This window comes from Amblyomma americanum, chromosome 7 (genome assembly GCF_052857255.1).
Source record: "Amblyomma americanum isolate KBUSLIRL-KWMA chromosome 7, ASM5285725v1, whole genome shotgun sequence".
NCBI classification, from domain to species: Eukaryota; Metazoa; Arthropoda; class Arachnida; order Ixodida; family Ixodidae; genus Amblyomma; species Amblyomma americanum.
In genome coordinates, this window is record NC_135503.1 from 67,984,080 (window position 1) to 68,003,870 (window position 19,791).

Here is a 19,791-nt window from a genome sequence, read left to right on the forward strand (position 1 = left end):
GCCATCTGTTGGTAACTAAGGGCTCTTCTGAAGGGTGGGTCAAGTGGTTTTGTTTTCGTTCTTTCACAGATTTGCCGAGAGCTCGGAAGACGACATGCCATCAAAGCGACAAAATATTCTGCGTTGCACGTGGATGTAAATAGGCGAAGAAATCGGGAACTGCATTTGCAATTTTTAAAGAGCACAGTCTGCTCTTTGTACCAGAAAACACTACGGTGGTGTCCCAAAGGACAATCTATTAGACTAGCATAGCGTACAGTTTCCTTTAATATCCACTTTGTGTCCCTTTTAGCACATCAACCATGGCTCAGAAGATTAAGAACAGCAGCAACCAAATCCAGTAGGCACGCGGTAGTGAGGCATAAGAAGGCATGCAGTTTTCTCACACGGACTCTGTTGTGAACTTGTGAACACCAGAAGTGTTTTGCACAAAATTTATTTTCAACATCAAAATGATACAAAAATAAAGAGGCATCAAAACTCACCACTTTGAAACAGCAACAAAAACAACTCTGAAATCAGTTTCATGTACATTTAGGCTGACGAAGGCAGAGGTATATGAAAATAACTCTTCTTCCAAGAAAACATACTTTGTGCGATTTCGGGATGTAAATGCGCAGAGGTGGGCTTGGAACAGTGTGCATCAAAAACTCTCTTGACTGCACCACGATTGCACTCGCAACAGTGGCACGCACCTTGACACGCGGGAAAAAAAAAAAGCAATAATGTGGCTGCAGAAAGCTACCATATATTTGAGTGCTCTGCAAGATTTAAAAGATATCACAACTGTTAAACTTTCACTGATCACCCGTTAAAGAAAAAAATGCGCCTGGAGAGAATGCGCTCATATTCAAACACGCACAGCAGAATAATTTGCCATTCGCAAGCAAAACTTTTCATTGGAGCTCCACGAAAAAGAAACTTTGCTGCATAAAAAGATCAGACAGGTGAAGAAACATCTAGGACTAGTGCAGACTTCCAATTGATCTATTTCATGCTTCAGCCTTCTTTTATACACGTCCTATCAACCATACGAGAAACTAAACAGCAGAGTACAATGTAATTTATACAGTACATGTAGATCTACGAAAGCTGTTTGTTTTCACTGCAGACTTTTTTCCTCACACAGTTTTATCCTGCCTTTGAGGATCGACCCTGTCTTTCGTGTAGGTGCATGCACCAGATAGTTTCACTGTTTGGTTTCTCGTGACCGGTGAAACACATAAAAGGTGGCTGAAACATAGAATAAACCAGATGGAAGTCAGAACCAGTCTAGTGTTTATTGGCCTGTCCTGGTTTTTGTAGCTGTAACTCCTCTTACCATGAACGGCCCCTAACAATTCACATGGTGTACTGGTCAACCAGCAACTGCTGTGACTGCGATAGGACTAGCTTGTTTGTAGTTGATCTCTTATCTGCAAGATCCATTTTCGATAATTGCTTCATTATTTCCTGAAAAGAACTAAGCTCAAGGCATGGTATAGTAAACAGTGATAAGGCATGCAGCAGTAAAGCTCTGCACACTGGGTCAAAGTGGGTTCCACTAGCACGTGTAGGTGAATAAGTCATTTCACTCTTGACGATACAGAAGACACGGCTTGCAGACTACTGCCTACGTAAAAATGCAAGGCCTAGGGTAACCCTAGAGTGGCTGGCACGTTGTATATGAAACAGAACGTACAAATGTCAAAAGTTTGTTTCAGCTCGCAGAAGGATATCAAATCCCTGCAACATTGCACAAACCATGTTGCCTGCCACGTTTAAGCGAAGCAAGGCCAGAATGTCGGCTACCAGAAGTGCTGGAGGCCCGTTGCAAAATCGTGCACTGCAAAAGGTAATCCCACTAATAGAGGATTTAAAATTTCAGTGATGTCCCACTAAACCGGCAGGTGACGATTTGGTATTCCCCGAGATGTTCAGAGGTTACCCTAATTTGCTGGTTTTAACCATGCACTAACTGTTTTTTTGTTTTCATATTTCTGCAGTGTAGGGACCAGCAGCAATGATGTTCTGGAATTTCATGACTTTCATCATCGCCTGCGTTTAACGAAGCTAAAATAAACTACCAGAGCATTTTAAAGCAGAATCATTACATACTGTAATGTACCAATATTTTTAGGCTTATTTTTTAAAATTCCTGAGCATTTGAGGTATATACCGAAGAAAATGCTGAATTTTTACCCAACCCAGTGTGGACATGAAACCCACAGTGCATGCAGCAGCCATTAGGGGAGCTGTGTGATCAAGAATTGTGCACTATTCATGCTAAGCACTAATAAAAAAGCTGCTAAATTGCTAACCTCAATGCCCGTTCACCATTTCCTAAGCTGCTTTAGTAGTAGAATAGCTTAGATGCTGAAAGTGGTGGTCACAAACCAAGGAAAGCCATACCAGTGTTAACCACACAACTAACTACCAGCATACAACTATCTGCTGTTGCAGTCAATCCGAACCTCGTGAACATGACTTTCTGTGAAGGATTACTTATCCAGCTAGAACTGCAGGGTCACATTGTAATAAGGCAAACTATGTCCTTTCCAGACCATGTCCTTGCGTTAAAATGACAGTTTGGTAGTTGCAACTTTTCTCCATGTGTGCACAGCTTGGAATTTCACTTTTTTTTTTTATTACAGACTGCTGGGAAACCTGCAATGTTTTCGACGTGTTGCACAATGGGTAGGGTCCTGAAGCAAATCAGATGAACATCTCTAGGAATGTGCCTGCCTGTACTTTGACAGTTCTGCCGAAATTCTGTAGTTAGGTTAAAAAGCTAAAAAAAGTAAGCATCTGGAATGAATGTAATCTGCAATGCATGAAAAAACCACTGGTGAATGATAGCTACTGTTGTAACAGCTATAGCAACAAGCTTCACGATATGTTGTGTTCTGAATGGCATGCTTGCAGCAAAAATTACTTTACAGACCATGTGACTTGTGTGCAGCAGTATTGCAAAGGTTAATTCAGCGTTGCCACGTTTTTCTTTCTAGTATCTAGCAACACCAGAAAGACAGGTTCAACAGTCCTGGAATGGCCAGCAGCAACAAAATGGTAACACTATGCATCAACAGTGGCTACTATATGCAACGCACATGTGAGGGGAGTGTATATGAACTTCCACTTGAGACAGCTTTGTCAAGAACCTGACAATCACACTTTTGTGCACTTAAACATTTAAAAAAAACTAACAGTTTTCTGGATAACATTACTCTGCAAATATATTTATGGCCTACTGCAACTTCAGCAGTCTCAAAGAGAGGTAGTTTCAACTCAGACATTGCAAAAGCGTGGAATTTCTCTACGCACACACGCAAAAAAAAAAACATCAAAAGCACTCAGGCTTTCACCTCACAGCAGATGAGGCTGAAAAATGTGGGCCATCGCTCCACAATGCTTGTGGACGACGCAAATAAATGAGCGTAAAGAGCCTGACTTTTCAATCCCCGAGGCTCACATGGTTGTGTAATTTATCAACAGCCAGCAATACTTTATGCTCGCAACATAAAATTGCACCATTTCAAACACACATACTCAAGATGTGCAAAGACCACACTTCGCATCCACACTGATTGTCCTGGACCGAACCAAACAACCTCGTGGCTTTAGAAGACCATGAAGAAAGATCACAACGCAGTAACGCCAGCACTCCAGGCAGCAAGGAAACCGAATTTGAATTCTGAGATGGTAGGATTCATAGCAGCTGTCTCCTGCCAACGACCTGAGTGAACAGCACCAACAATATTTCACATGTCTAAACCACGATGGGCAGGACCATTCTACGCACACCAACAGTTTAAACAGGCTACAATGCTGGAAATGGCACACCGGCACTAAAACCTTCTTGTTTGTTTGTGGTGCGGTTCTTTTATGGCATAAGGAAAAATACTTTCAATGTGCACCAAAACTGCCTTCTTTTACTACTTACACACCCGCCATGACACGCTTCCCACAACGGCTGTGGCTTGCTTCGGCTACTTCACGGTCATTTCCCAGCTTCCTTCACCACCCTATCACCCTAAAACCCCTGCGACCCAACTTAGTTTACAAATGAACCCCGTCCCGCGTTTCATAAGCTTCGACAGTTCTAGCCATCTATCCCCCCCCCCCCCAGATGCCATGTGTGTGTATGTGTGCGTGAAAAGCTTGAAATGTGATGGAGGCTCACGAGCCCCCAGTGGCGGTGGTGGTAACCTTCAGCTCGTGGCGCAGCCGCAGCAAGAAGTTGTAGAGTGCCTGGTGCCACAGGTTGGGGTTGTCCAGGTAGGCCGGGTGCCGGCCATGGGGGACCTCGACAGCCACACTGTTGGGCAGCAGGTGCAGCATGGCCGAACTGGTGCCCCGATCGTGCTCGCCAAACACCACCAGTGTCGGCACCTGCCACCACACCACCAACATAGACACCAGAAAGCAGAGTCTAAGACAGAGATTAGGCACTCTGAAAACTTTTTTTTTTTTTACAGTGCTGAGTGAAGACAAATATGACAGTTAATGTTCCACAAACAATCCTGTCCACAGGCAGCCATAATGATAAATATCGAACCAAAAATAAATTTCAGTAATGTGTCTCAACAGTGTTTGTACACAGCTGCTATTATTATCGTAGTTGGTCTACTTCCATATACTTCAACTTCACATCACCAATTCCCCACCATGAGAGCGGGTTTCCAAGCTGATTTTTCCTTAAAAAAGAGCAGCCGGCAATACTAGGTCACTGCTCTGCATTTCAGTCATGGCATGGTGACAAAGCTCTGCTGTGTCCCAAACCAACCAATCGCAGGACTGAAACAGATTCCCCAAATTTTGCGGATTCCCAAGACCAAATTTAGCAACTGCCCCCAGGAACCTTCAAGTTTTCTGGGCATCAATAATTGCTTATTGTTTCTTAAGTTAGCCTCACACACACATTAAAAATGCACTTAAACTGTTAGCTGAGCAAGAACAGCATAATCAGTGCCAGGAAAGTCTGAGCAGCACTACATGAATACGTCAACAAACCACCCAGCAGCAAGCATGCCACCAGTGCACACATCAGCATCTCGTGGTCTGCCGGAAGACAGTTGTAAGAATGGCACCTAACAAAATGCCAAACCAGTGCTTTGATGGCGATCACTCCCCATGAAAAGCTCAAACAGTAGGTACTTCAAAAACAATCTCTGCCCAGAAGTGGTCTCATCTGCATACAGTCAAACCTCACTGCAACAAAACAGTTTACATGGAAATGAATATAACAAATTAATGGCTATTCCCTTTGGAGGCTCCTATACTTGAACTTAATCTTATTTACCAGAAAGGCTGGTGGGTCACCCGGGCTAAAAGCTGTAATCAAACAGCTTGACGAGGCCCAGGCAACCCTTACAAGGCAGCATAGACGAGACCACTAAATAATAATAACACTAATAATAATTATGAAAAAAAGGTTAACATGAAATATTCAGCTTTACAAAAAATAATCACTTTCAGGTAGGTTGATAGAAAATGTGTACACAATGACTGCATTTTTTGTTACAGATTGACACAAACTGCATGAATAATGAGAAGGCATATTCGTGAGCAATTGGAGGGAAACTGTAAAAGAATAACTAAGAAACACTGTAGTGAAAAAAAAAAAAAACTCATTACAAATTGGAAAAAAGCTGTAGCAGTTGAACAGGTGTCAAACATTTGATGTGTTGATATTTGTTTAATACGGACGGAAGATTGTGATGTAAAGACTGGAGCTTGTAATCGGTGTGGAAAAAGGGTACGAGCCAGCCGTGTGTCTTTACTGCGTGTGTTTAGGATGTTAGTGTGATGCCGCAATGGACCGGTAATTGCTAAAAGTGACCGAAAGCTGACAGGTGAAAAGTAATGTGAGCGTAAGAGTCTGTATTCATACATGCACAGTTTACATGAATTTTGTACTGCTGGAAAAAATGTAGGGTGAAAGATAGATAATCTAGACAAAATATATGACGAATAGCCTTTTTTTGTAGCACGAGAATTTTGTTTAGGTTCTGTTTAGTTGTTGTTAGCCACACCAAGCTGCAGTAATTAATTAGTGAGGCAAACAAAGCGTAATATATTTGAAGTTTTATTTTTACCGGAAGAATGGCGCGTGTACGTGATATTGCCCCAGTCGCAGAGGAAAGCTTCTTACACAATTTCTTAACATGTAAATCCCATGTTAAATATGAGGAGAATGTAACGCCAAGAATCTTGTGGTGCTCAACCACTTCAATATCCTGTCCATCAAATTTAATTGGTTGAAGCCCATGTACCCGATATTTTGTTTTTAAATTAAAATTTTCTTCTAAGGGGCTATATAGAACTCCAAGTGAACCCCACTTGCCATTTCATGCTGGGCATACACCTTTCCAGCTTGGGAGCCTTCATATTGCTCGCTGGATGCTTTTGCACCGGGCGCTACCAATCCACTATGCCTGCGGCACGTGCGCACAGTGGCTTAGTGAACAATAAGAAGATGCCAAAGGAACGCTTGGCGATGCCAGGTGTGAAAGAAAATTTAGAAACATGGCAGCACCCAGGTTGGAAAGGCCTATACCTCAATCATACAAATAAGGTTTATATGAATTCCCAAAATTCCCCGGCTGGAGTACATTGTGCAACAATGTGCAGAATTTCTGGCGTTCCAAACACTCTCCTGCACCACTACGGATAATACGAATGCGGGAGTTGTAACTGCTACCTCGAATAAAAAGAGCTGGCCATCGGCCGCAACATGATCACTAGTCACGCTGTACGCATTGGGAACAGCTATCAGTGGCCTGCAGCCCACATCGCTCATGTCGTGAGCGAGCATGGCAGCACATCCAGAACATCGCCGACGTCACGGCTGCCAGTCGTGCAGTATGCTCCGCGAATAGAGAGCTGTGGCAGCATGGCTGTAAATAAATAAGTCTTCTCAGCTATAAACAAATCTGTGATGAGTTTCCTATGCTTTTGCATGCATATGGAGTTTGCTCGTTTTGGATTATACAATATTTCGGGTGATAGGAATATTTTTCACAACCCCGTAACATGTACACCATCAACATTCCACTTGATTAAGATGCTTTGGGGACATGCGGTGTGCGTGATGAAAGCTCCCTCAACACACACCAGCCGCATACTGAATGCTAGCGAAGTAGTCCTCAATCTGTACACTGGCACACAAGCTTCTTCGCATGCAACAGCAGTGGTCAAGATCACCTATGGCTGTAACAAGGCAATGCATAATAACAAAGACATTGAGGGACAATTCAGACTTTTACCCCTGCCACACGGCAAATCTAATGTCATTCCCATCGAATGACATTTGTTCGACTTAATGTCATTTATTCTGCGTGCTGCTACACGGCCAAAAGTAATGCCATTTGCAAATGATGGCGATTGCGATGGAGAAAAAGTGCAGCATAAAAACATTTCGATCTATGCTTCAATATGTTTCGAAAAGTATTGTTTTGCGAATGGAAACAGATTTCAAAATTTTAATCCTCGTTTCAATAACGCGTTGATCACTGCTATCCACCAGGAGTCCAAGCCAAGCCAAAGTTCAGCCAGCGGCGGCAGACAAATGGCGGACGTCACTACGTCGCTTTGTGCAATGGATTCACGGCAGCGGAATGCGATCGCTGCGAGTCTATGCTTGCGAGCACAAAGACGCAGCAGGCTGGCCCTGTACAAAGGCAGATTAGCGCAGCTGAGGGTAGCCATACGCCATCAAGAAGCAGTGAGCGCTGACCTTGAGGATCGACTTATCGCCAATGCCTTCGCGATAAGTGCAGCTATTGCTGAAAGTTTGCCAGCGGTGCCTCGAGAGCGATGGACATTCCAGAGGAGCGAAAGATGGTTTGAAGAAACTTTGCCGCACTTGGGTGAACTGCATTTTCGACAGTCGCTTCGCGTCACTTTTGACACGTTCCGCTATATTGTTGACGCGCTGAGCTGTGTCCTGGAACGCGCTACGACAAATATGCGGGAAGCCATTCCGGTTGAAAAACGCGTAGCGATAGGACTCTACCGGCTGCATTCCAGCGCTGAAGACCAGACCATCGCCCATCTGTTTGGTGTGGGACGGTCAACAGTGAATCTCCTCACCAAGGAGTTTTTTGCCGCAGTCATTGATGCCTTGATTGCCTTAAGCAGCTTTTCAATGCCCTCTGCGTGGAGGGCGTCGTGAATAGCAGCATAAACTTTCGCGTTCCTCTTTGTCCGGCGCAAGTCACAAAGGTGATCCTGCCACACTTTGATTAGAGCGTAAGTCTCCGACTCTGTCCACTGAGCTCGGTTTTTTGCTCCGCCCTCGGCCATCGCGGATCCAGCAAGAATAAATAAACAACTCCGAGCGCACAACTACCGCAGCAATTGACACAGCCAGCGCTCCGGACTCCGGCAACACAACGCACGCGCCTGCCGCTGGCTCATGGGCTGGCTACGGCTGGCTTTGGGCCACGCTACACAAAAAAGCCAAAAAACATGCCTGCTCGTCCATTCCGGTTGGCTGGTAGCGAGAGTGACAGTTTTATTTTTTCTGGTGCTATTCGGTATTATTATATAAATAAATGAACGACCACAGAATTATACGGGCGTTGAACTATTATAATGCTTGTGTCGCGTTTGAAATTTATGTTCGGTACATATTCTCACCAAGTCTCTGGTGTCGAGGGAACACATTAGCTCGGAGTTTGCTGGCGAATGAGTTCCCCAAACTCATTCGATACCTAATGTCGTTTTCATCAAATGTCATTATATTTTCTCGTGTGACAGCAAACTAATGTCGTTTTGAACGAATGTCATTCGATGGAAATGACATTAAATTTGCCGTGTGGCAGGGGTATTTGTTACAACAAGGTTCAACTGCAGTGTGATCGATTACCCTCAAACTTCAAATTCAACAATCAGTCCTTGGCATAATGCAAATGATGCGACTAACCTGACACTGCTTTAAGCACGGCTTAGAGCAGGGGTTCTCAAACTGGGTTCCAGGGAACCCTTGTGCTCCTTGACATCCTCTTTGGGTTCCCCAAGCACCTAAATGCATGCAGGCTTCTACCACCACATTTCCTTTACCCACTTTATTCTGGGACTAATCACATTAACTGTTCAGCACACATTGTTTTTCTGCATAGCCAATCATTACTAATTGAATTTAGGCATTTGCAGAGGTGCTGGACACCTTCGTGCTCTTTTTTTTTATTGTATGTCAGGCAGGAAAAGAGAAATTCGGGACATATAGGGTGTCCGAGGCTAAAGAAAGACCGAGAACCCCTGGCTTGAACAATCTTGGCTCCCTGTCATACTGGATTGAACCACACAATATGCAACCAGAAAAAAGGAAAAGGGGGAAGGGGAGGCAGAAGAAGTAAGAAAATAAGCTGCTCATAAATACGCCTGAACTCCCTCTAGTTCCCCCAGTTTGCCAATACCAGTCCATTCTCCCACCTCACAGTGCACTACTGCATACTCCTTCACATAAGCAACAACGATGCAACTGAGAAGGTTGGTCACCATGTCAACAAACCTACACTTGGCCAATGGGCCTTCCTGTTCAACACGATGCTGCAGTGGTTGCTGCTTTGGTGTTCACCACCAAGCTCTTTGATCGCAGTAATTCCACTTTGCAAAAGCTGTTTCTGGTGTCCACAACTAAATGCTTTCAACGGCCCAGCATGCTACATGGCCAAAGCTGCCAACTTGGGAACCACATGCCGAGCGTGCCTGGCCACGCAATAGCATGCCATGTGCGGTCAGATTTGAGGACAATGGAGGAGAAAAACAGGCGTGAAACAGAATGCTGCTATGCCACACAAGCAGAGGTGGCTCCTACTTTTATTCAGCAGTGCCTGTTTGTCCTATCCAAGCAAGGTGCCGCCGCCAGAACAAAAATTACAACATTCATGCTTTTCTCTAATTATCAGGTGTTTGTTAAAAGGTAGGCTCAAGTGCACACTAATGCACAAACAGTTCAAGTCACATCCACACCCACTGGATGAAAGTGCTGGAGCATGCATGCACTGAACTTCAATGAGCATGCAATGAACCTCAGCACCATGTTTCCGAGTTCACTGCTTAACTCAGCAACTTGGTTGCTGAGCACAGCAGAGTTGCTGAGCAGCAGCGAAGGGTAAACTCAGCTCAGCACGGCAGTATTTATTTATTTGGAATACCTTACAGGCCCGTAGGGCATTGTGTAAGGGGGGCGGCAAAACATCAAGATCAAATCTAAAAGGGGATGAGCAAAAACAAGGAAACAAGGCACTATACATGATCAGTAAAAATTTTAAAAAAAGTAAAAGCAAACACCTGCCGTCCTTTCTCTCATCCTCACCTTTATGCAGCTGAGGTTGGGGATCTGCTTCGGCAGGTGCACCTGGAGCGGCGGGTGCACAGCAGACTTGTCCACCGGAGCGTCACCGGTGTCGCACTGCACTTGCTCCAACACATTCCAGCCGACGGGGGCAACCGGAACGTAGCCAGCCATCTGCTGCCAGTGCTTGATCAGAAAGGGCAGGCTCAGCTGGCCACTCAGGCTGGGGCTCACAATCACTGGCCGCTGAAGGTGCAGGGCGGCCACGAGGTGCTGAACAAACGCTGCCTTGTCGGGGATTTTGCCATCCGGCGAGTTGCCAAAACCTGCCAAGGAAGCATTATTAACATGCCTTCATTACCAGACACCGAAGAAAAGGTGCCACATTGCCCTGGCTCCTTGATCATGCTGTCATGCAGCCATGGAAAGACAATGCAGTGAACAAAAAGAAAAAAGGCACATTCAGCATCCCTCTTGAAAAAAGCAGTACCATTATTGCATGACTGTACGAAGCTCTGTTTAATGGCATCAGTGAAGGTGAGGGCAAAAAAATTGTAAAGCTGACATTGGTGCAGAGCACAAAGGCAATGAGGCACATTAAATGTCGCACACTCATAAATGCATATTCATTTTAACATCCCTGTGAGCACATGCCAATCAACAACAGTGTACTCACTGCCCAACATCTCAAAGACTGTGGACAGCATGAACCGAGGAAGGACTGCGACCTTTAACGAGGACGATTTCATAATGGCGTTACGGCAGTTTTGGCCGAAGAGCACCATAGCAAAAAGTACTTCCCTTTATATAAATGGGGTCAGAGACCCATTTCCCAGGAATTTCACCCAAAAGAAGCCAAGCAGCAGGCCTGGCGACACATTGTACCCATTGTATTATCAGTGGGCACCCTGTGGCACTAAGGATTGAATCCCGTATCTCCTACATACGAGGAGGATGTTCAGACAACTAAGCCACCGCAGTGGTGCAGATGAGACACCAAGTAGCCCACTTGTCCACCTTGGCCACCCAACAGCACAGCACGTAGCACTAAGGTTATTACAGTGTGCATATGCATTCTACATGCCACACCGGTGTGCCTGTTCTTTCTGTTCTGGTCCACAATTCTGGGACCATTTTTGATTTACCATGGACAACTTTGGGACATAGCGCGTAATAATCGGCGCAGGACGCTTTGCCATGCCAGCTTTCTCGGGGAATGCAGAAGTGCTTTCAGCTAGCTGCAAGGTAATATCGAGGCACTGAGCAAGACAATCAACATGAAAGCCAACACTAAACAGGCTCGCCAACAAGTAGAACGACTGGTGAGCTTGACAAAAGGCAAGCACTGCATGAAATACTGCGACAGGTGGGTGCAGTGGTCGTCACACACAGTACTGTCCTCTCCAATCTCTCAAAAGGTGAAAGATATTCGCTGCAATTCTCCCATGCAGTGTCTATGTGATGTGTAGAAAAAAAAAAGTGACAGCAGTGACATCTATGAGCATGCGCTCGCATGAATGTCGACAAGTTAGGTGCTCGCATGAAAGTCAACAAGTTAGGTGCTCGCATGAAAGTCAACAAGTTAGGTGCTCGCATGAAAGTCAACAAGTTAGGTTGAGGGGCAGGTTAGTGGCACTTTGCTTTTGTGAAGCTGAAATGCAAACTAATAACACACAAAGAAAAACCTGTCTCATTGTTTCTTTTTTGTGCGTCATACATTTGCTTTTCATCTGCCCAACAACTCAACAGCCAGGAGCACTTATACCTTTGCTCTAAAATGCAACAGCTGTGTTCAGGCATGAAACACTCACCAAGCCTGCCATACTCAGGATTTGCTTAAATGCATATGGCACAATGAACTGGGCCGGGCTGCAACCATTGCGCATCCTAGGCAAACTTGGCATAGCACACAGGAAATAAAAGCCAATGGGGAAGACAAGCGAGAAGCGCGCCATGCTCCTCTTACTAACCAGGCATGTCAATGGCCACTACTCGGTATCCCATGAGGCCGAGCATGCCGAGTGTTCCGAGGTTGAACCAGGTTTCTGACTTGAAGGCCGCGCCGTGCAGCATGAGGACGCTCAGGTCGGTGCAGGCCCCCTCAGGGTTCACCTCTCGATAGAACACAGTGAGGTCCTGCCAGGGAACACATGCAAAACAATCAAACGTCACGGAGCCTATGGGGTGGCAACATGTATGCCGAATCTAATTGGAATAATCTAATTAAACTTTGAACACAATAAATCAATTGTCAAGATAGGAAAATAAATCAAAACAGCAAAAAGAAAACTGGAAACCAAAACTCAGTTCCAAACCAACAAATGATGTCAAAAACAGGATCCGCCAAGAAATTTCAGGCATGCATTGAGTGGACAAACGGGAGACTGTAAGCAACAACTCCATGCGATGTCAAATGACCTGAGAACAAGCTCAACATTTTCTCGTTAAGTGCCAAGCAAATATCAATAGATGGGGAGTTTGGGACATTACAAATGTAAGATTGCCCCCAGATACCTCCCTAACTGAAGTAAAGACCCAGTAACGAAAAAAAAAAAACATTGCATGGGACCAATTGAGAATCCCTATCTGATCCAATTTTATCAAAATGGAACTAAATGGTCGTGGCAATCCAACTGGTTAATGCAATTAGATTATCCAACTGGCTTTGCAGATTCCAGCTGCCTGTTCCAATTGGTTCCAAAGATTCCAGTTCGTGGCGTGCCCCTTCAATTGGAAATCCATTTTGGGAGAAGCGACACCAAATGGAATCTTAGGAACAAATTCGAATTTGCAAGACCAGTTGGATAAATCCAAATGGTTCAGAGATTCCAAGTGATGTCCCAGTAACAAAAACTGGGTGCCAATTAGACTTTCTAATTAGAAAATTCACATTGCATATTTGTAAGCAACTGGAAGCTCCAACTCGAATAATCAAATGGAATGCCTTGCGCATTGCATGCATTGCCAATTGAAAGGTACAACTGCGTGTTCTAATTGGTTCCTAATACATGGAGATTTTTCCAATTGGAAGCCATTGATTGCTTTGAATGGGATCTGCATATTACTCTATTAACACAAAACAGTGAACTAATAATGTCTTTGTAAAAAGATATCAGCAGATTTATTTGTTGATTTGTTTTCACTATTTCCATCATCAGCGTGCATGTGATAAAATGAAAAGTTCATTCAACTGATGTTGAATTCATTCTGATGTTGAGTTCATTCAAACACCACTGGCTCCAACAGGAGGGTACCATGAATGTAGCATACAAGTGGGAGCAAAGGTGTGTTTGTGGATATACACTGAGCTTACGGTCCTTCTGTGTGCTGCAGGCATGCTCGTTTGGCTTCATTTCCTTAAAAGTGTGCGATTCTCATAAGTGGATGCGAAATCAAATGACTCCAATTGGAATTGCCAATGTTCTTTTTTGTTTTGACTGGGAAGTAGGGAACCAAGATCTAGTTGAGCAGAAATAAAATCACAAATGCCTGCAAAATTTGGCATAAAAATAAGGAGACAAAGGACAACTTGCAGTATGAGTATTGGTAAAGTGCACAAACCGAAAAAATACCCAGTTTCCCCTTAACAGTTTTCTCCCAGCTCTCTCATAGTCTTAGCTACGACAAGCATTTTTCTGGACTGTTGCACATGACCAACTTTTAAGGCTTGGACTGAACAGAAATTTTCGTAACCAGTGACAGCAAATGCAGTTTTGTCATAGGCCAGACCCATATGCCAATCATAGCAATGCCACAAGTGATAGGCCTCTATGTCACAAAATTCTCCGATACTCATTGTCAGTGCATGCACCGGTAACGCACTATGTTCGTCTGGCAGAAGAACAGATTTATTGCTGGGAAAATCAGATTTAAAAATTCTCAGCATTCAACCCAAAATCATAACATCGAGGTCAAAAAGGGAATGATCACCGTTTGGAATTGAATGGCAGTGTAGCCTAGCCTCAGAGATCTGAGCATAAAAAAATAAACTGTCTTAGATGATCGCAGTTTGCTTGTGAAAATGGCTACACATGATTTGTTTTTACCTTCTCTAGCCTATAAAAGCTCCTTTTTCAGTGAAAGCAAACTCTTTATCAAGAGAATTCTGCAGTTGATCGATACAGGACCACTTCAATTTGTCCTCAATGTCCATTGCTTATCTGCAGATTCTGCACTGTGTTCCATACTTACCGACTGAATACGTGTCATTTCGAAGGAGAAAGTGCTGTTAAAAGCTCTAACCACCGAACTCCAGCACCTCGCTGTACACAGTGGCTGCACTGTGCAGACCCTCCATAGAGTGCAGCCACTATGTGCAGCGAGGTGCTGGAGTTCGGTGGTTAGAGCTTTTAACAGCACTTTCTCCTTCGAAATGACACATATTCAGCCGGTAAGTAGGGAACACAGTGTGGAATCTGCAGATAAGCAATGGGTAATGTAAAGGGACTCTGTACACAGTAGCTACATTGTACAGACCTTCCGTACAGTTCAGCCACTGCGCTGCAATTTCACTTGTCTGAGCCATGCACTGGAGGCCACTTACATCGACAACGACAGTCGCCTCCGTTGGCTTGACCTGGTTAGCTGTGCTGCTGACGCTGCTCGGCACATTCAGCTTCTTGTAGTTGAACGAACGCCATGCGCTCTTGATGTCGGCGGAGGACGGCTGGTCGAGGTCATTCCTGGGGACGACTGTCGTCTTCTTTTCTTCTGGCAAGCCGATCAAAATTCCGTAAAAAATTATGCCAAACACAAGAACAACCACAAGGATCCGAGGACCTAGCAGGAGCAGGGAGGGGGAAGACGACACAGGGAAAGAAAAGCTTGTTGCCGGCATGCGCCACAGTCATCGGGCTGGCAACAATGTGAGGGACACAGAGATAAACACCAAATAGAAATCTGGGATCCTAAAACAGTTCAAAGCATGGTGCATTCAAAGACTCAATATGTAAATGACTACTAAAAACTAAGGTGAAAGGTTTGCCCTGGACCCCACAATGGCCTTCATACTTAACTGATCAATTTTTAGGTGCCAAAGCTGAGGAAGCAACTACACAGCACATTGCTAGGGAAATTCCCAGATTAATTTAGACAACCACAGCTTCCTCAAGGAGGCGCAAAACATGTTCCCCAGATGCTTCCGCATGTATGTGGGGCTTTTCCACTTTTTTTTTATTTTCTTGTATGCTAGAAGGTAGAGCGCCAGCTTGCTCCACGGGGAGAGTTCATGATAGTGCACGACCCAGTGCTGCCCATACAAAACATCTGCTAAGTCAATTGTGCGTGAGTGCATTACTGAAGTTTTATTTTTTAGCTTGTGAATGTGCTCTCCTCTTCTGTAAGGAGACTGGCCAATGGTGGCATTCTATGTGCCGTAACAGAATACAAGGAAATCTGACAAAACAGTGAGAGAAACGGGAAGGAGAGACTGGAAGAAACACATAAAAGTGCGCACAGGTGTCACAGGGCTTCTTTAAAGGGCAGCTCTGCAAGACTTCCCAACAATTTGAGTTGACTGTTGCATTATACTTCTTGCACATCCCTCTCTTAGTCATGATGAACAGTTTCTCAAAATAATAAGTAAAACAATTAAAAACAGCAAACTCTAGGAGATCAAAACAGGAACTAGGTTTCGAACAACATGTTACTAAGCCATGACAGACCAGCAAGTCAAGTGAAATACTGCAACAACACATATGTTCATGTTCAATGGCTACACTGGGAACTAAGTGATAACTTCAATCATTTGTTTGAAATTGCCAAAAATAAGCTCAATCCTTTCTTTTGCACAGCAAAAAAGTAAATATCAATGGGCAGGCAGCTCGTGACATCAGACATGCATGGTTGCCCAATGTAGTCGTCCCAACTGAGGCCACGAAACAGGAAGTTTTCAATCTGATTTGCGTTGAAACAAAATGCCCACCATAAACATTCCAGTAATATGCATGGATACCAAAAACAAGAAAAAGGAGCTCTTTAATGAAGAAAAATATCAGTACATGAGCTTTTTTCACTTTGCTACCACAGAAATGCAGCTGCTGTCGCTAGGATTGAACCTGCAACCTAATTTTCACCTACTCATGCGACCTTCTGCAACTTCGGTAGCAGAGCATAAAATTGCCTCCCTCAGTAAACAGATTGGTTGGACAGTAGGAATGATCATTAGGCAACGCTGCCACAATTTATTGAAATCTTGGATGTAAAGGTAAACAATGAAGAAGAAATTAATTTAGGCCCATACTTTCACACTTTAAAGCCAAAAATTGCACAATCTAATATTTACACAGCACGCCTACTGCTCAGTGGTTCCGTTACAAAAACCAGTATCTCAAGTTTCCCAACCTATACTTTTTAGTATAAACTTGATGAAACCAGAATGACGAGAATGATAAAATTTGAATCTAAAACACAATTGTGTGCACAGCAAACTAACAGCTTTTTCCGAGCGTGCTGCACCTAGGAGTGATTTCACTGTTTCAGTAAAATTTCGCATCTTTCTTGTCGCAAATAAACTGCTTTTATGTGCCATATACCGAATGCAGTAAATATTTCACAAAACAGTTAGCCAGGTAGCATGTCGTCCGCCATTTTTATGCAGAGACTTTGCGGTAAGGGATAACACTGATTGCTTTGCTGAATTTCGATATAATGTGCATTTTTGAAATACAGAGCAATTCTACAATCCCTCGGGTGCTTACATGACAAATCCAAGCATTTCGATGTTACTATTTCTAACCAATCTGTCACTTTGCACGGAATTTTGCACATCCTTGTAAAAACTTACCCACTGATCTTTCGCACTGGACATCTAACATATTCCCTTTCTTGAGGCCTGAAGCCCAAAAACTTTTCGATCAGAGCAAAAAATGGTGCCTGAAAGGCTTATATAAGGCTTCTTCAAAACTTATTCCCTAATGCAAGATTTAACAGTACACTTATGAGCAAGCTAACCTAAATTGACGCAGCAATAATCAAAGACAAATGGTGACAGCATGCAGGTATGAAAAAAAACTTAATAAAATAAATGTCACCACAAGACTGCCAGAAATGTGTGCCTAGATCAGGATGAATGGTGTTAGACAAGCTGAGGGATGTGCCTTTGTTGCATGTTGTTGCGTCACTCCTACCATGCCACCCTCACAAGCTATTTCAACTATTGCAAAAAATTTTGCATTACGCTTTGCGTCTGTAGCTTTGTTTCGCAAATGCGCCTTCACAAACGTTGTCCTAGCAGGGTCACTCCACTTGAGACAAGATGTGGGCAGCAACCTCGTGCTGATGTTTACCTTGTTGCTTTATGTGGAGCCATCACAAGTGTTTGTTTGGTCGCGATCCTATTAGCACAATGCATTTATTGAACGTTCTTCACATAGAAGAGGAGGGTGGTGGTGGAAAATTTCTCACTGAACGGGGGCTAATGCCTCACGCATAATTCGCCCCTGTGCTGAGCAACCATCTCGGCACGGAGTCAAATGTGGGCACATTCGTCACCGCAGCATATTCCCAAAAGCTAAAATGCAGCCGGTGAGGTTAGTTTGAAGCACTCGCAAAACCCGGTAAAACAAAGCGCCGAATACCATTCGTCAAGCGAGACTGACAAGGGTGGCACTACCACTCAACGGCGCACCGTTAGAATTCCCCAAAAACAACAGCGTTCTCCTCTACTGCTATCAGTCATAACGCGAGCATCAATCTTCTAAGCGCTGCCGACACAAGAGTGCGCCGAAACTCGGGTCTCCATAACAAGGGGAGGTCAAGACCAAAAAATTAATAACAAGCAAGGAATGTTTCAGTGCATCATGCGACATTTGCCGATGAAATTAGCGAAATCCCACTGGCTACGACCGGACGCTTAAAAACATTGAAGCAGGAGTTGCTCAACGTGACGCTTCTAGTCGAACCGCTTCCGGCTTCTAAAAACGGCAGGACAGCTCTCTTGCGAATGCTACCAGCCAACACGCCACGCGAAGCATGGCAGACTGCAAGTTTCCAAGCGAGTATTGGAGAATTACGCTTAACGCGCGCAACCATATTCTTTTCCGGCTATTCGAGAAAGAATGCGATCGCTCCCTTAACAGCGTGCTGGCAGCGCGGTCGCCACAACAAAAGCTTTGCCGACAAACTACCGGTCAATGTTCTGGGGACACGCTCCCTTCAATGGAAGTGCTTAAAATGGACCTAGCTTTCCCTAACACAACACGCTGGGCACCAAATGTCACAAGGACGTGTTCACTGCCACGAGCGAGACCAGCTGTAGCCGTTAGCGCTTGTGCGTACTGCCTACACGATAAACTGCCCTCGTTAAACTGGCAAAACAAGAAAAAAGTGCAGCAGCACATGGCCAACTCCGAGGTTGGAGGTAGCTAGCAGAATTTTTTTTTTCGTAACTTTCTAAATTTATTGCGGGAATTACATAAGCGGAAGACTTACCTGATGCCATGTTTTTTAACCCGTGGAGACGACCCGTTGGCGAACGGCGTCCTTGAATAGCACGCACAATTAGGGGATAAGCACGAAGAAGATGCCGCCGCGTCAATACGGCCAAGGCAAACGAGTTCAATGAGCCCGAAGCTCAAGCAGCTCAAGGTTCCACGGCTGCAATAACTTATACTGCGCTAAGCAGCATAAAATGCAGAAACCACCGGCAACGGAGCGGACCGCGAATGGATCGGATTGGATAGAAATGGCGGCCAGGTTGACTCAACGCACCCAACGCGCAGACCTGCCACTCGGAAGAAGTGCGATAAAATCCGAGTTTTCAGCCGGAAGGTGTCGCTAGCTGCCTACATTGAGGTAGATTCAAGTGACTGTCTGGTAATGGCAGTTTTAATGTAAATAAATTATTTTGATGTCTTATGTACTTACATAGAAGTATAGTAGATTATGGCAGGAGGTTAAGTGGAAAGATGAAGAAGTCTGCAGATGGCTGCAGCTAGGTGGCTGCCACTGGCGAAAGTCTGCAGTAAATGGAGGCACCCAGGCTGAAAATGATGATAAAATAATTATACTCAATAATGTCAATTCACAGTTTTTGAACATGTATAAAATACCTGAGCATCCTGGCTGTGCGCGAATGGGTACACATCTTTTTCGTTTGAAAAAAGATGTGTACGCCCCTTTCCTTCCATTCCCTTCATTCTCATCAGCGCTGTTCATGGTGTCAGCAAAAAGTTTGAAAATTGCGTGTTTGATTTCTCCTCGTCACCATCGGTAATTATCAATCGCAGATTCAAACGAATTACATGATGCTGTCGCCATCGCGACCATTTCGGAAGCAGTGCAGGGTCCTGTAAAACGGTTGTAAAATATGTAGTACTAGAAGATTCCTGAAACTAACGTAGAGACCACTGTCAATACTTTTACTGATAAAAAAAAACATTGTCTGATCTATTTTCGTGATAACAATTAATAATTTTAACCCTTTAATTTTCACGTTAATTCTGAAGGTCAAGCCATATGGTATCTTTTTACTCTCCACAAATACGCTAGTGATGATAACGCTTTGATGC

At 44.2% G+C, this 19,791-nt stretch overlaps 1 protein-coding gene across 2 annotated transcripts; it reads right to left on the reverse strand.

Moving 5' to 3' along the window:
* Window positions 1–420: 420 nt before the first annotated feature.
* LOC144099273 (putative protein-lysine deacylase ABHD14B) lies at window positions 421–18,947 on the reverse strand. Of its 2 annotated transcripts, none has more exons than XM_077632459.1 (5): window positions 18,713–18,947; window positions 14,826–14,992; window positions 12,253–12,418; window positions 10,304–10,608; window positions 421–4,371 (listed from the first exon to the last, which is right to left on the reverse strand). In XM_077632459.1, exons 1-5 carry the CDS (start codon window positions 18,720–18,722, stop codon window positions 4,159–4,161), a joined length of 861 nt encoding a protein of 286 aa, XP_077488585.1. In that variant the 5' UTR covers window positions 18,723–18,947; the 3' UTR covers window positions 421–4,158. The 2 variants fall into 2 exon arrangements, with proteins under 2 accessions (XP_077488585.1, XP_077488584.1); XM_077632458.1 differs by having other exon boundaries at window positions 14,826–15,061.
* Window positions 18,948–19,791: the final 844 nt, after the last annotated feature.